The 15627-nt window shown below is 47.1% G+C and overlaps 6 protein-coding genes across 6 annotated transcripts, besides 2 other annotated features; 4 read left to right on the forward strand and 2 right to left on the reverse strand.

The window, feature by feature from the left end:
• Window positions 1-67: 67 nt before the first annotated feature.
• TSTA_124380 (integral membrane protein, putative) lies at window positions 68-1538 on the reverse strand. Its single transcript, XM_002482661.1, has 7 exons — window positions 1315-1538; window positions 1217-1254; window positions 1137-1160; window positions 884-1076; window positions 772-826; window positions 555-714; window positions 68-499 (listed from the first exon to the last, which is right to left on the reverse strand). The coding sequence occupies exons 1-7, from the start codon at window positions 1474-1476 to the stop codon at window positions 310-312; spliced, it is 822 nt and encodes a 273-aa protein (XP_002482706.1). The 5' UTR covers window positions 1477-1538; the 3' UTR covers window positions 68-309.
• A 614-nt stretch (window positions 1539-2152) lies between these two features.
• TSTA_124390 (C6 finger domain protein, putative) lies at window positions 2153-6128 on the forward strand (the record flags this gene model as incomplete). The annotated part of the gene is made up of 5 exons (XM_002482662.1): window positions 2153-2214; window positions 2273-2299; window positions 2353-3530; window positions 3579-4570; window positions 4626-6128. 5 exons carry the CDS (start codon window positions 2153-2155, stop codon window positions 4710-4712), a joined length of 2346 nt encoding a protein of 781 aa, XP_002482707.1. The 3' UTR covers window positions 4713-6128.
• On the reverse strand, window positions 4963-5577 carry TSTA_124400 (uncharacterized protein; the record flags this gene model as incomplete). Its single annotated transcript, XM_002482663.1, has 2 exons — window positions 4963-5284; window positions 5483-5577. 2 exons carry the CDS (start codon window positions 5575-5577, stop codon window positions 4963-4965), a joined length of 417 nt encoding a protein of 138 aa, XP_002482708.1.
• Window positions 5764-6033: a mobile genetic element.
• Window positions 6129-6578: 450 nt separating the features above from the next.
• TSTA_124410 (uncharacterized protein) lies at window positions 6579-7652 on the forward strand. The gene is made up of 2 exons (XM_002482664.1): window positions 6579-6688; window positions 6805-7652. The coding sequence occupies exons 1-2, from the start codon at window positions 6646-6648 to the stop codon at window positions 7038-7040; spliced, it is 279 nt and encodes a 92-aa protein (XP_002482709.1). The 5' UTR covers window positions 6579-6645; the 3' UTR covers window positions 7041-7652.
• Window positions 7653-8293: 641 nt separating this feature from the next.
• Window positions 8294-12041, forward strand: TSTA_124420 (glucosyl/glucuronosyl transferase, putative; the record flags this gene model as incomplete). The annotated part of the gene is made up of 1 exon (XM_002482665.1): window positions 8294-12041. One exon carries the CDS (start codon window positions 8294-8296, stop codon window positions 12035-12037), a length of 3744 nt encoding a protein of 1247 aa, XP_002482710.1. The 3' UTR covers window positions 12038-12041.
• A 1411-nt stretch (window positions 12042-13452) lies between these two features.
• Window positions 13453-13580: a microsatellite.
• A 187-nt stretch (window positions 13581-13767) lies between these two features.
• TSTA_124430 (uncharacterized protein) lies at window positions 13768-14973 on the forward strand (the record flags this gene model as incomplete). Its single annotated transcript, XM_002482666.1, has 2 exons — window positions 13768-14410; window positions 14594-14973. 2 exons carry the CDS (start codon window positions 13768-13770, stop codon window positions 14971-14973), a joined length of 1023 nt encoding a protein of 340 aa, XP_002482711.1.
• Between the last annotated feature and the right edge of the window lie 654 nt (window positions 14974-15627).

A 15627-nucleotide genomic window follows, 5' to 3' on the forward strand; every position in this document is an offset into this window, starting at 1 on the left:
TGTATGTTTTATTGACTCAACCGGTTACAAGGGTATTGAGCATGTGATCAATAAATTAATGAATTAACATCTATCTACAGTGGTGAGTTAGCCAGGTACTGTACTATGTAGAAAAAATGCGGATTCTCCTTCTGACTGCAGATGCCGTCCCATGATCTACGATGAAGCGAACTGTCAGTCATCTCTGCAACCACAAATCTACTTAAATGCAGAAATACTCTCTTCTTTAATCTTTTTGCCCAAGTAGTTGCAAAAGGGACGCAAGAGACGGCCGTCCATGTTATTAGTCCTATCCCACATCGAGAGCTTTCAATTTTGATAATCCCCCTTCCTGACCTGCCCCGATTGTGCTTGCGGATACTCCAATCTCCCGAACCCATTAACACGACCGTAGAGCCATTTCAGTGTCACTATGTTAACAGCCATCAAGAAGGCACTGACCGTAAAGAGTGCAACACGCCCTTTCATATCAAGTATTTCGAAAAGTGGATAGGGATACCTGTCTCCATTAGTACGAAGAATGACACAAGAGGATTGTAACCGATCGTGCTCACCACCCATTCACGGAATAGCATTTCTCAATCCAGAACCAGTATCCAAAGGCAATGCAACTTGATAGAGCCATTGATGGAAGGGCAGTGATTGTCCAGGGAGGGGAGAGGAAAAGAATGTCGAAAAGCATGACGATGCTAGGAACAAGATGAAATCCTAGGTCTGTGCGAGCAGGGTTCAGTAGTTAATCCCCAGTGCACGGAAGTAACCACCACTGACCAACGTGGAAGGGAATCTTCAATTCATCGGGAGGAACCACCAGATGAGGGTCAATCTGGTCAATTGGTGAGTGACCATGCCAAGTAATTGTCCCAAATCCGACAAGTCATACCGATCTGATGCCCCAGTATAAAACACTAATCAAGACCTCCAGCGGCGCACTACACACTGACAGTATATTCTTCAACAAAAAGAGTCGTCGCGAAAGAGTCACATCTGCTAATAGACCGACGGTGAACGTGCATGTTGATAACGCGAGACCGATGATCGTCAAGAAAACAAAGTGCCAGCCAAATCCCTCGGAGCTTTTGGTATACAGTCAGGACAATTCGCAGAGTAATATTTAGGTCGAACTTGCCACTCACGCGTGATTAGGGTTCTCGATAAGACTATCCGAAAGTTAGTTCAGACACGACAATCTCGTTCGCCGGAAGGATGAACCTACAATTTGAAGGAGGAAAGGAAACTGGCCAGTCCGAGTAACTAGATAGAGTTGTCGTCAGTCCACGGTTTTGGTCGGAGCGGTTCGTAAGGGATATATACATGGATTAGGGCAGACGTCCTTCTATCAGGACTGGGGAGTCGCTGGAGTGGGTGACGGTTCACCAGGTACTCGGATGTCTTGGAGATCGACATTTTGGAGGAAAACCAATACAGAAAAGGCTCAATTATGTGTAACAATAGCAGACAAGCACAAACCGGCATCAAAAATACAATAAACAATGAGAGTGGAAGGGAGGACAGGGGATTGTTGTATCCCCTGAGCTGAAATGATGTACGTACACAGGTTTTCAGCTCAATATGTGAAGCAGACCAGCAGAATCACACGTCATACTAATCGAGTGCTTCATGGGATTAGCCAATCAAATCGCGTTATCCGTGTGATCGTAAATGATTACATAATATATCTGAATGCTGATGGCGCTAAACCGCAAGAGGACAAGCGTATCAAAGATTATCGGAGAAATCGGAGAAATATTGTTCCAAGCCCGGACCTATCCTTCCCCGGTCACCGTCCACCATTCTCCGCGACTTAGACAGACATCCAGACAGAACGCTAGACCGGGATAGCTATAGCAAATCAGTCTGCTACGAGAAATCTCTCGTAGCACATTGCAGAAAACATCCAAAAAATTCACTAGTCAAGCATTCAACCCTCGCAACCGGCGAAATCCGGCCAATCGTCTACATCGATGAATAGGAACATAGACATCACCCCGTCGATGAAAGCTCCTATCATCTTAGGAGCGTCTACTGAGAAATATTTTGATAGTAGTTCTTCAGGAACACTAGGTCCCACCTAAGGCTTGATGGCTGCGTTTCCAAGTGCCGATCCAGATTCCAATTTTATATCCTACGTCGACTGGACGTTTAGTCTATAATGCCGAGACCGAAACGACCAGGCGCACCCGCTCCTAAACCAAGAAGTCGACATGGATGCTGGTAAGATCATTGTCTGGTGGATTTGTGCGAATGATGTGACGGAAGCTAACTTGCCTAGGCCTTGTAAAAGACGTAAAATCAAATGGTATGGAAATTCATCCCATGAGTTAGTCATTCTGTCGGACTAATATCCAAAAGCAACGAGGAAAAACCGTCTTGTGCGAACTGTCTCCGTCAAGGTGACACGTGCGATTATAGCATTCGTCTGAATTGGGAAGGTCGTACGAAGAGAAAGGCTTCCGATCCCCCGACGCCAATTTCGAATTCCCCGTTTGTGTCGTACTCGACCAATTTTCAGCAGTCCTCCTTTGTCGGCGGGCTAGAGTTGACATCTCCGGTCGATTTGACTCAGTCGGTGAGAGGGGATTGGTCTGCAGCTTCCAGTCCATATGCAAATAGTACGGGAAATACGTGGATCTCCCAAGGGACGCCCGGTTCAACCCCATCCGTACCCGCAAAGTCGCCGCCTACGGGACCTGGGGATCACCATGCGATACCTAATGAGGACTCAGTAATGCCGTCGATGGCCGAGCAACTAGCAAATTCTCCAGTGGTAGCCCCTTCGATGACAGTGCATGAGAATTTCCAGCCTTATCCACAACCCTTTGCAGTACCGGATAGTCTCGACTCTGTTGGACTGGGATTTACTTCGCTTCCGTCGTACGGGTTTGAAAGTAATGCTGTCTCGCAACCAGTTTCGTTCCTTCGCGATACCTCGGCCGGGGATTCCATGGCACCGACTATGACTGAACAATCCATATACGGGTCTAAGCGTCACAAGAAGCAGGAGGATAGTTTGAGTCATCGTCTCTATCACCGCCGTCAAGCGTCACTTGACCAGGAAATCGGTCGGATGTCAGTAAATGAATTATTGGCCAGCGCCGGCGATAATCATGAGTCGGGATCTCTGGCCGTTCCAGGGAGATGTGGGCCGATAGTTAGTGGTCATGAGATTTTCTATGGATATGACTGCGGTACTCCAGATTATGATGTCAATAAGAACAATGATGCCGAAGCCATTGCACCAATCAGCCCTTCTGAAGAGGTCTTTGAGGATGATTCATTAAGCCCTGTCTCGGAACAGACGCCTACCAGTTCTATTCACGTACGTCGAAGATCCTCATTTACTACGGGCGGTGGTTACTATGTAACCCCTACTCGCGTCAAGATTCCGAGGAGGATGACACCGTTACCGTCGACGTTGCTGGACAATCCGATGAATCTGCTGTATTTTCATCATTTTATCGATCACACTGCGCGAATATTGGTTCCTCATGACTGTGATCGCAATGGGTTTTTGAGAATTCTACCTGCGAGTAAGTAATCGACACCTCTGGAAAACGCTTACCTAACAGCAATCGTAGTGGCTATTAACGATCCCAATCTTCTCAATTTGATGCTGGCGTATTCGGCAAGCCATCGAGCTCGCTTTCTGCGTCATCCCGAACCATCCAATCGAATTGCACATTGGGTCAAGGATGTTTTTCCTACCCTCCGGCATGCCCTGAATGAACCCGAAGAAAAAGTGACCGACAGTCATTTGGCAACTGCAATTATGCTTCTGTCTCTCAAAATTGTATCTCCAAGCACTTTTGAAGTACCCATCACATGGCAGACTCACCTTAAACTCGCGAGGGACCTATTTGTTGCTCGTGGGTTTCAACATCGTCCCCCTCCGAATAACAAGGTGGCTTTCTTTCTTGTTCAATGGTTCCGCTATTTGGATATCCTTGGGAGTCTATCGTGTCGACACAGCGGCGCTCCCTTGTCTCATACAAATTATCCGTTGATATCAACAGAGGATGAAAATCTGGATGACAGATATGGAGAGCGTGGTGGTGGCGATGAGAATTACAGAGTTGATTGTTTCTTTGGATGCACGCCTCGGACGGGAGCGCATCTGGCGCGCCTAGCACAATTGACTCATCGCTGTGACAACGAGCGTTTTGACGAAGTCAGCAATTTCAGGACAGATTGGACTCCATCCGACGACGTGATACAAGCAGGCCAATCTCTCCTGGAGGAGATGCATCACACCAGACAGCGCGGACACGTCCCAGGAACCCATCACACTGAGTTAGAGGACAACGAGATGATGGCAATAGATCTGGCATTCCACTGGTCAGCCGTACTTCACACCCATCGCCGTGTCTTGGGTAACACCAGCTACTCGACAGAGATCGCTGAAGCGGTCGACAACCTCTGTGACGCAATCTCGAGAATCCGTTCTGGAAGTTCGACCGAGTGTTCTGTTCTCTTCCCGCTCTTTACAGCTGGATGCGAAAGTCGGGATCCTCAGCAGCGGTTAGATATTATGACGAGGGTGATGAATTTTGAAACTGAGGGGCTCAAGCAGGTATGTTCTCACCTTGGTAATTTTTTATTGCTTCGTCATTAACATGAGGTTTTAGTTCAAGAATGCGCGTAAATTGATGCAGCGGTGTTGGGAAGAGGATCTGCCGTGGATGGCGTTGGCTCACGGCGAATTTTTGGGTTAAGAGGAATAAACGACATATTTGAGAATTATAGGGGTAGTTGAGTGATTTAAATACATTATATAGTTGTCTTGGTGGTGGTTACACTGAGCAGAATTGCGACAATTAATTACCCGTTGTAGCGTCTTATCCACACCGCCTTGGCGGTGTGGGTCAGCACCGGCTCAACGGAATTGAATTTTACATACAAATTGACATATCGGAATAGCCTCACAAATGCGCTTCCCCCCTCTATATCTATAAGAAAAAGTGCCTAGTCGGGTAAATCAGATACGACGTTTTCACCTATAGGCTCGTCATTTGCCCGTAAGCTTTGTTGTTGTACCTTTTCTCGAGCTTCTCTTTCTCTCGCTTCTTCGCGCTCCCGTTCCATCTTCGTCTTATTTTTCTCCATCTCGTGAAGCTTACGATTCTCAGTAGCCCGATTAGCATCCATTATAGTGAGAACTCCTCCAACCTGCACCTGCCGCTTAGTTTTCTTACGGCTGCGGCGCCGATTGACTTCTGTAAGAAGCTCTATATGGTGTTCATAAAGATCACTTTGGTGAGATTTAGGAAGCCCGGCATCAGCAATCCTATTGACGAAGGTATTGCGATATAGCGCCAATATCCTGTCGTAATCTTTCGACACTTTTCTCAAAACCTTGGGTGTCTCTTGGTGTTGAGCGAAATCCGATTATTGGTGAACTTGGAATGTTCTGCTCCTCTCCGTCAAAAATTTGTAATATAGGACTGTCACATGAATCTATCTTTGCTTGCAGTGGCCTAAGCACAATCTCTGGATCGTAAGTATAGGTGCCTGCGTTCCGAAAGCCTGCCTTGATTGTACGCTGTGTAAAGACCTGTAGGTGCACGTTATGATGTCCATGTAGAAAGTCGCTTTTATCGGTCAGATTCGTCTCCAAGGCGCGTCTGACGGTTCACCGCTTTCCCATGGAAATGCTTATGTCGTTGAAAAGGCACACCATACAATGGCTGTAGGGTATGAGTTGTATGGGGGTGGAAACGAATACATATAATCCGATGGCGTTGACAATAGTCGAGGAATTGCCAGGTCAAAATGAGCGCCACAATTATCCATAAGAAGAAGTCGATATTTCATATCCTCTTTCTCTTCTGTAGATGTGTCAAAATGTATGAGCCATTCGGTAGCAAGCTCGTCAGATATATATCCATCTGGGGATACTGCAACAACGGAATCATCCTCTAGGTCGCGGTACCACACTTCCATATGGGCCTTGCCAGCGAGTATGATAGACGGAGGAATTACCTTTCCAAGTACGTTTATACACTCAACAATTGTAATCGACTCCTAGCTGCCTGCGATGCTATTTTTATAGCAATTTCCTGGTTTTTGTACGAATCCGATGCCATTTTGGTGGTGATTTTGAAGTTCAAATTGGGTCAATTTGTATGTATGTAAAAATTGGTTCCGTTGAGCTGGAGCCAACCCACACCGCGGAGGCGGTGTGGCGTTGTGACGGGTATTGGCTAGAATATTGAGCTCATAATATTACACCAGGGTTAGGGTACATGGAGGGGCAATGGGCACTGTCTGCCACTCAGTCAGCACGCCCATATCACTACAATCCATAATTGGCCCAACTGAATAAATATTTTACTATGACAACATAGCACGTAAGCAGCCCCTGTCCATCCTGTATAGTCATTCAGGGCAAATCAAAGCAATTGCGGCGAGAGACTTTTCGCAGTGGCCCCAGTAGAAAAATTCTTATTGTTCGTACGTAATTGCCTAGGCTTGAGAGTCACACCTACCTTAGCTGTTGACCCTTGTTGAACTTCCCACTTCTTGTTATTTCTTCTTTGTACATTCACTCATCTTTCACCTGTACACACAAGAAATAATCACAACTTTATCGATATATAAGTGCTGTTCTGTTTGAACTGGTACACAATATTGCACTTTTTGTCAACGATGTCATCAGGTCGCGCCGTGTCGCACGGCCGGGGAGGTGCTGGTACGTCCACTACACCGACCCATGCAGCGCTGCTCTTGCTATTGGCACCTGTTATTCTGCAGTGTATAGGAATATCGCTTTCCCTGATTGCTGACATACTTATTTCATTTATCCAGGAAACATCCACGCCGACGGTAAAGCAACCACAGCAGCTGACCTCGTCACCCCCACCCTCAAACAAGACTTCTTCACAACCGGTCGAGGAGGAACAGGCAACATGGCGCACAACGACAAGGACCGTCCGGAGCTAGCGCGCGATTATCAGGATGTTGAAAAACCGCCCAAACGGTCGGAGGAGAATGTTCAGTTTACTGGTCGAGGTAAACCCGCCCCTCTCACTTGGTCAAGATGAAAGAGAATATTTGCGCGTGGAATATCTTGGATATCCGAAGCTGACAGAGCAAAGGTGGCGTCGCGAATGCTGTTATTCCAGCTGTCGAAGAGCAGAAAGCGAAACATACCGCCGCTGACCCTCAGCCTGAGCGAGTGCCGACCCAAGATCGACCAAAGGAAGTCCCAGGTGGAAAGACCAATTAGTACCATTATGTCCCCTCGAAGCCGGGAAATCGGCTCTTTCTGCGTTGTACATCTTCTTTGGAACTGAACTGGTACACATCGATATCTCGGTATCCGACGAGATCCTCGCCTTTCATCCCCCAATCCTAATAGATATAGCCGCAATATGGTTAAAGCGGACGCAAGTCTCGGACGTCTTGGGACGACGCTTTCTTGTTTTCTTTCTCATTTGGTGTTTGTTGTTTCACTTGGAATACCCTCCGCTGTCAGCGGCGTATCGGCGTCTGATTTTCTGCTTAAAAGGCTCCCAGTTTTTCATAATCAGTTCTTTTTTTTTCTCCCACAACCTTGTCTTCTTGCTGGTTTCAGTAACAGATGTTCATAATTGGGAAGTTATATAACCCCACTCTGATTCTGTGCTGTCAGTACATAGTCAATCCATATGATATTCGATATGTGAACGCAGTTCTCTGTGAAAGGATCAGACGAGCAGTCAGAAGAAGATGAAAACACAGAAAAGAGGGGGAAAGACAAATGTATCTTCCACGTAATGTGCTGATTGATATCATCCTTGCTAGTCTTATCTACAACGACGACAATCCAATCATTGACGTTTACTTGGTCGGCTTATCATTTTTTTCTGGGGTATGAGGCCTTTGATCATTTTAGAGGCGAATTTGAGCATAATAAATGGTCAGTATGTGTAAATATGGGTCTCGACTTCTATGCAGTTAACCATTATTTCAAGTGCTGCGAATATCCATGTACAGGGTTAGGGATGAATCTTCAAGCCCTAACCCTATACTGAAAAGGGAATTTTCGAATAAGCCGCCGAAACTAGGCAGATCTATTTCCTTGAGAGTCGTATGTGGAAGAGAGACTAAGATGCATACTTATTCATTGATAGCTTGGCTTATACCCCAGAGAGTTGAGACAAATCCCACCACCAAAAGGGTAGAAAGTTGCTGCCTTGACTTTAGGATAGCTACATAAAACCAGCTCGGTTTTCTCGCTTAGGGATTCCACTCACTCGCTCTTCCACGACATAAAACTGATGTCGTGACTGAGCGATATAAACCTCATTGCATTATGACCACCCAATCTTCTTCAGAAGAGGAGACTGCCGTGCAGCAATCCATCCTTCAGCAAGCACAAGCCGCTGCTGCCGCCCAGAACAACACGAGACAGGAGACCTCCCTGCAAAAGATTGATCTCATAAGTGCAGATCCGACCGAGGACTACATACCACCTCCTGCTTACGGCGAGATCTATGGCGAGATCCACAACGAAGAAAACGGTTTGGACACCAGTGCCCGTGTCACTGACGACGGCCGTGTCAACATCCGCATCAATCAGGTCAACCGCCGTCTGTCCCAGATCTTTACCCCTGCTTTACGTGAACAGGTCCAGAGTGGTCAGGAGAGTCGTCCGCCTCCTTCCCCCTATATTCCTGCTTCCCTGAGAGGCGAGGAGGGAGTTCCACCACCACAGTTGAACATCGTCATCCAGATCGTGGGCTCACGCGGAGACGTGCAACCTTTCGTTGCCTTGGGAAAAGTCTTAAAAGATACCTACGGCCATCGCGTACGTCTGGCGACTCATCCCAACTTCAAGGACTTTGTGCAGGAAAATGGCCTGGAATTCTTCAGCATCGGCGGCGATCCCTCCCAGTTAATGGCCTTCATGGTAAAAAATCCCAGTCTGATGCCGGGTTTTCGCAGCCTACTAGGTGGAGATGTCGGTCAGCGAAGGAGAGATGTTGCCGAATACATTCAAGGCTGCTGGCGATCATGTTACGAAGCCGGTGATGGAATGGGTCTTGGTGCTACCGAGGATGACCTTTCTGAGCCATCCCCTGAGCACGATTCTAGCTCCAAGCTTACATCAAGACCCTTCGTCGCCGACTGCATTATTGCTAACCCTCCAAGCTTTGCCCATATTCATTGCGCAGAGAAGCTGGGCATCCCTCTCCATATCATGTTCACTATGCCATATTCCCCCACCCAGGCCTTTCCCCATCCCCTGGCTAACATCCAATCATCCAATGCCGACCCTCAACTTACCAATTACATAAGTTATGTTATGATTGAAGTCCTGTCATGGCAAGGCCTAGGTGACATTATCAACCGATTTCGCGCAAAGTGTCTCAATTTGGATCCCGTGAGTCTGATCTGGGCCCCTGGGATGCTCCACCGTCTCAAAGTCCCTCACACCTACTGCTGGTCTCCAGCCCTGATACCTAAACCACAAGACTGGGCCCGTCACATATCTGTCTCTGGGTACTACTTTCTCAACTTGGCCTCTAATTACACCCCTACCCCTGACTTCCAGGCATTCCTCGATGCTGGTCCTCCCCCCGTCTATATAGGATTCGGGAGCATCGTTTTGGACGACCCTAATGCGATGATGGAGCTCATTTTCGAGGCCGTGAGGAAAACTGGCCAGCGTGTTCTTCTTTCTCAAGGCTGGGGAGGCATGGGTGCTGACAAACTTAATATCCCTGACGGCGTCTTTATGCTAGATAACGTGCCACATGACTGGCTTTTTAAGCACGTCTCGTGTGTTGTTCACCATGGTGGAGCAGGAACCACAGCAGCAGGCATTACCGCGGGCCGGCCAACTGTAGTCGTTCCCTTCTTTGGAGACCAACTTTTCTGGGGCACCATGGTGGCGCGAGCAGGCGCCGGCCCTGATCCAATTCCTCAGAGACAACTCACAGCGGACAAACTAGCCGATGCAATCAACTTCTGTCTGAAACCCTCAAGCTTGGAACGCGCCAAAGAACTCGCAAGCAAAATCGCGGCGGAGCGAGGAAGTGACATGGGTGCCCAGTCTTTCCATCAACACCTCGAGGTCGATCGACTTCGTTGCACCCTCGCACCATCTCGACCCGCTACGTGGCGCGTCAAGCGCACCCAGGTCAGGCTTAGCGCTTTTGCCGCCTGTACTTTGGCGAATGCAAAGCTTTTGGATTTCCACGACTTGAAGCTCTTTAGACCACAAGAATATCTCACAGACGAAGGCCCTTGGGATCCAATATCCGGAGGTGCTACGGCAGTTATTAGGGCTTTTAGCGGTATGGCGATGGGGGTAGCTGAGTTTCCCTCGGAGACGTTGAAACCTTTGCACATGGCGGTTGGGTCCAGTCGACAGCAGTCCCAGTTATCAGTGTCGGCAAACGCTAGGAAAGCCGAGATGTCAGATGCTGGGGAAAGATCAACTGTGCCAACTTCGCCAGAAAACATTGAGACGAGCTCGAATGTGCAAGAATCTCTTGCTCATGTCCAGAGCTCTCCCAGCCTCTCCCGTCTGTCATCTTCCACTTCGAATACAAAATCAAGCTCTATGTCCGATGCATTGCATGGCAAGTCGGGTCCCAAATATGATTACGCAAGCCGAAGTCAAGTTCGCAACCGGAATAAATCTAGCACCAATAAGAACCATGACATGCTGCGCCAGACTGGCGTGCACACGAGCAAAGGCCTCGGGCGTATCATAAAAGCAGCGGTGCAGGCACCTATGGAAATCTCAGTGAGCTTTACCAAAGGGTTTCACAATGCCCCTAAGCTTTGGGGAGACGATACCGTTCGCCCCCAAGAAAAAGTTGTTGATTTCAAGTCCGGCGCCATGGCCGCAGGAAGAGAGTTTGGCTTTGGTTGGTACGATGGCGTCACTGGCCTGTTTACTCAGCCCTGGAAAGGAGCCCAGAAAGAGGGTACGAGCGGCTTTTTAAAAGGAATCGGTAAAGGGATTGGAGGATTTGTAGCGAAGCCAAGCGCAGCTCTCTTTGGTATTCTTGGCCATACGATGAAGGGGGTACACAAAGAGGTGCAGAGGTTATTCGGCAGCAATGTGCAGAACTACATAGTGGCCTCTAGGGTAGCTCAAGGGTACGAGGAGTGGCTGCAGAGCTCCGATGCCGAAAAACAAGACGTCATCGTCCGGTGGAAGTTGATCCAGAAGTATCTGAAGATAAAAGGCACTCCTGACGAGATGGTGCAAGATGTTTTAGAAGCACAGCGAAAGAAGAACACAGAGGACACGGGGGCCCCCCAAAACTACAGACATACAGCAGGTTCCGCTCAGTCCACTAGTGAGGGTGCTCCCGAGAGTACCATGCTCGCTATGTGTGGTTCACAGTCTTCCGAAGAATCTCTAGAACAGGTCGAAATTAACGAAATCATCCCAGTATCAGTCCAGGAGACGTCATGTAGAGACGCCGAAGAGGATTCCAGTATGGAGCCGGCGATTGAGGAGAATGTCCTCCAGCTCCAGCACCGACGACATGAAACTGCAGATCATCAGGCAGAGCAGGAGAATTTGCGCCAGGCGATAGCGGCCAGCGAAACAGAAGCTCAACGACAAGCAACCGAAGAATTGGAATTTGAGAGACAGCTCAAGCGAGCTATGGCTAAAAGTCTGAGGGAACAGAGACAGAGTAGCAGTGGCAGTAGTGCATGGCAGTCGGATAGAAGTCTCGATGACGAGGACGAAGACGATGATGAGCTGCTAGCGAGAAGATCCGAGGACGTGGCGGAGAAGGGAGCAGCTGGTGAATCATCAGGTCAGCAACCTCCTTCATATAATCCCACCATGCAAAGTGAGTTCGTGGCGCAACAGCACGGACAGCGTTGGGGGAAAACGACACAAGAACGGGCGGAAGAAGAGATTGTGATGGAATACGTCAAGAAGCAAAGCCTCTTAGAACTGTACCATCAGAATAAAGGCAAGGGCCGTGCCACATCGATAGAAGATAAAGACGATGAAGACTTGCAGAAAACATTGAAATTAAGTATGCAAGGACACGAATTTGATGAGACTTCAGGGATGTGATTAGTCTTGTTTTCCATTTAAGTCAGATTAATAAACTCGAGATACCCAGCCCATATCATAGCAGTGGAAAAGTTTTCTTATACCTGTGTTTACATGATGCATATTCTACAGGCCATCGAGGGGAGGGCGGTTCCTACGAACAGGAGGTAAAAGAGAGGAGCCCTAACCCTGAAAGTGCTCACGTCATGTCGTTGCAATCCATTTCGTTACGTATATAGAAATTGATATCTGATCAGAACTGCTTGATTTGAACCCTAATTCCCTTGTAGAACATAGGAACTTCAGATCATTGAGGCGCTGAAGCTTGCTTCTTTACGCCTTCGGAGCACTTGAGATGCGTTCCGATGAACACCGAATATGTACATAGCCAACTCGTTTTTGCCAGTGTGCTCAGCCTGTTTCGAGCTTTTCTGACTGGCTGTTACTGTACCCAGGGCAGCTGGAGCCATTGTATTAGCTAGGAACATCATAGCATCTACGTACGACTGTTTAGATGCAAAAGATGCCGACAATTCGCTGTGGGCTACGTAGCCTGGCTGAGGCTCTTTCAAAAACCCGGTGATTGTAGCCATACGTATATTGCGACGCAGCTGACTTTCAGGAACGTTTATAAGATCCGATATGTCTTTCACCAAGGCACTGCCGTCCTGAGGGATGTAGGCCAGAACTTGAGTCTCCCATCGACTGCATGCAAGCAAGAATTTGAGTCTATATATACTCGCAGTATGAGTTGCAAGGTTAGCGAGTGTATTCTGCAGCTCTATCGGGAGAAGAGAGGTGTGAATACCTGAGTAGCCATCTGCTGCACAAAATCAGATGGGCTCGACAACATCATCTGAAGTTTGGCGATAGTTGCCAGTGCTGATTCTCGTGCATTATCTGGTAGCCCTAATTGCCCCGAAGGAGATGATATACTGAGAGGTAGTTGAGGAACGTCAAAAGCTCTCTCGCATGAATTTCCAGCTGGGTTAAATCTGTCATGGTAGACAAAGGCAATCTGGGTTCAAAATATTAGGCATATCTCCCTCGTGGGTGACACGGACTCAACAGGACGAAGATTAACCAGGACTGGAAGAATTTCCAGTGGATGGACCGTTCGCTTGTCGTATTATACTTAACGTTGGAAATAATATGAGGCGCTGAATAGCGCAGAAATTACTTACCAAAAAGCTCCATTAAGGGGATTCCCCTTTGGGAGAATGGAATGAAATCTCGCCCCGACACTTTCCTCTTGTAAAATCTCAAAATTCACCGAACACGGCATATAAATTATATTTAGTTCAATACCTAGGTACGCAATTACTGCATATATTGTCGATTTTGATGCCATGCCCATGGGGTAGATCAATGTACGAGCTGTTACGCTGTCGACTCGGAGTAAATTGCACCAACAACCAACACCTGCTTTGCATCGGTACCTAACCGATTGATTTATCAACTAACTATATGCCAGTAACTAACGTAGCTAGCATAGGCATAACTAACAGGTGAATAACTAACCAACGTACAGGCTAATTAACTGACTACAACGTAACTATCTAACATTTGAACGAAAAACCAACACAGAAACCGGCCAACCAACAGTAATCAGCATTATCTACATTACAGTCTCATGGGACTTCTCAGTATGTGTTATGCGGAGGGACATTTCAAAGCTTCCTGTCTGGGTTTTCATTTTCTATTCAGCTCGATACTATCTTCATACACGGGCTTGTATATACGGAATCATCATGGCTTCCCAACCGTCTACGCTTGTGTCACCAGCTGGAGCACCAGAAGCCAATTCAACTCAAAGTCAGAAACAATGGGTCAGTTGCAACACCTGTTCTGCTTCCAAGATCAAGTGCAGCAAGGAAAAGCCAGAATGCTTCCGCTGTATGAAAAGAGGCATCACTTGCCAGTACGCTGTAACCAAACGCTCAGGGCGGAAGCAAAGAACCCGCCAGAGGAGCAATTCAATCTCATCAAGTCCCATGGACGTCGTTTCTGGATCGGACACGTTGGTGCTGCCTGATAATGTCGCACAAATGTCTCCCATGCCGTCGATCACAGAGTATACAGATTGTTCCACCTCGTTGGTAGATCCAGCAACGTCATCTATTCTATTACTAAACGCTCTTAACTGGGGATTCGATGATCTTCCCAGCCCTTCAAGTTTGTTATCAATGTCTGCTGACATGGTCAACCCATACTTATGCGACGATGTGACCACTGCGCTTCAACAATCAGAAGCATCCTGCCCTGTGCCAGAACCGGCAGAAAACCATTCCTCTACTGTCGAAGAACCCGGCGCTGGCCCAACATGTTGCTTTCTTGTGCGTGCTCTTGGGCTTCTCAAACAACAGTCTTCAGCTCGCGAGTCTTGTGGTGGATGTATGAGGTCGAGCCGTGAACTTTCCTCGAAATAGATGACGATTCAGTCAACAATAACCGACAATGAGCAAACAATCCAGTCCATCAGCGATATATTAACATGTCAATGCTCGCAGGACATGTATCTTTTGATTATTTTGTCCATTATTCTTTTGAAGATTCTGAGCTGTTATACGGCCCTAGTGCAGCAGGAAGATGGAACTACCCAGCCTGGAAATAATACCGAATACCAGATTGAGACGAACCAAAATCCTCCCAACGTCGTCGATACTCATAGTGGTGGATTTGATGAGGATCAAATCTGTATGGCATCGCAACAGATCATTGGCCGACTCCATCGAATCCAACGCTTGATAAACATTCTGTCAGAAAGATTCAAAACACACAAGGTAAGCGTCAAAGGAAGACAGGATGACGAACCCAAGGCATCAACAACTGATGGGAGCTCTAATATGTTCACATTTATGTTCCCTAGCTCTGTATTGGAGCATATCGAGGCTGACCTGCGATTGCATCTGCGTACCTTGTCGGTAGATGCTGCAAACATCCTTCGTCAAGCATAATCTAGTTCCTTTTAGCTTCTTCATTATATATAAGACATAACCAGTAAATGGCCTATGATTAGTAGCTTTTGATAAATTCAACACGGCAACACACTGCCCAGGTGGGTAGAAGAATAAATTCCTCTATAGAACTACTTGAGTTCGAGAATTATAGATGGATAAGGTCAGTACTATAACCAAAAGCCAGTGAGATCCTTGCCGCCTGGAATGTAATGATGCTTGAAACATGCAACAGCATTGACAGTAATGCTCTTGTCGCCACAGTCTTTGCACAGAGAAAGATCACCCAGTGAGAATTTAAAAGAATACCGTCCAGCACCGAGAAATACATGTTCAAAGACGGCCCTAGCTATAACAAAAAGAGCGTCTCCCCATATTTATACTGATCTCAGATTTGATTAGTTTAATTTATGGAATTGTAGAGCATCCTAGGTATCAATATCAAGATAGATTATTATCCCGAGGTGCTTTTCGTCTCCTAATTCTAAGTACCTGACTTGGATGCTGAGACCTTTTGTTCGTTATAATAAAAGAATATTCTATACTATTGTTACAATGCACTAGATAGTTAGCAAAGACTAAGATAACACTATATGATTAGATATGGGTATCAAATTATAATCGATACTCAAATTCACATCGCCAAAAACATGG

This window comes from Talaromyces stipitatus, genomic scaffold, assembly GCF_000003125.1.
Source record: "Talaromyces stipitatus ATCC 10500 scf_1105507295555 genomic scaffold, whole genome shotgun sequence".
Taxonomy (NCBI): domain Eukaryota; kingdom Fungi; phylum Ascomycota; class Eurotiomycetes; order Eurotiales; family Trichocomaceae; genus Talaromyces; species Talaromyces stipitatus.

Coding starts and splice junctions, on each gene's coding strand:
- TSTA_124410 (XM_002482664.1), top strand. CDS start 6,646: ATGTCATCAGGTCGCGCCGTGTCGCACGGCCGGGGAGGTGCTG. Junction 6,689..6,804: donor GCACGGCCGGGGAGGTGCTG/GTACGTCCACTA, acceptor TCATTTATCCAG/GAAACATCCACGCCGACGGT.
- TSTA_124380 (XM_002482661.1), bottom strand. CDS start 1,476: ATGCCGGTTTGTGCTTGTCTGCTATTGTTACACATAATTGAGCCTTTT. Junction 1,077..1,136: donor ATCGAGAACCCTAATCACGC/GTGAGTGGCAAG, acceptor GTATACCAAAAG/CTCCGAGGGATTTGGCTGGC. Junction 827..883: donor TATACTGGGGCATCAGATCG/GTATGACTTGTC, acceptor CCAATTGACCAG/ATTGACCCTCATCTGGTGGT.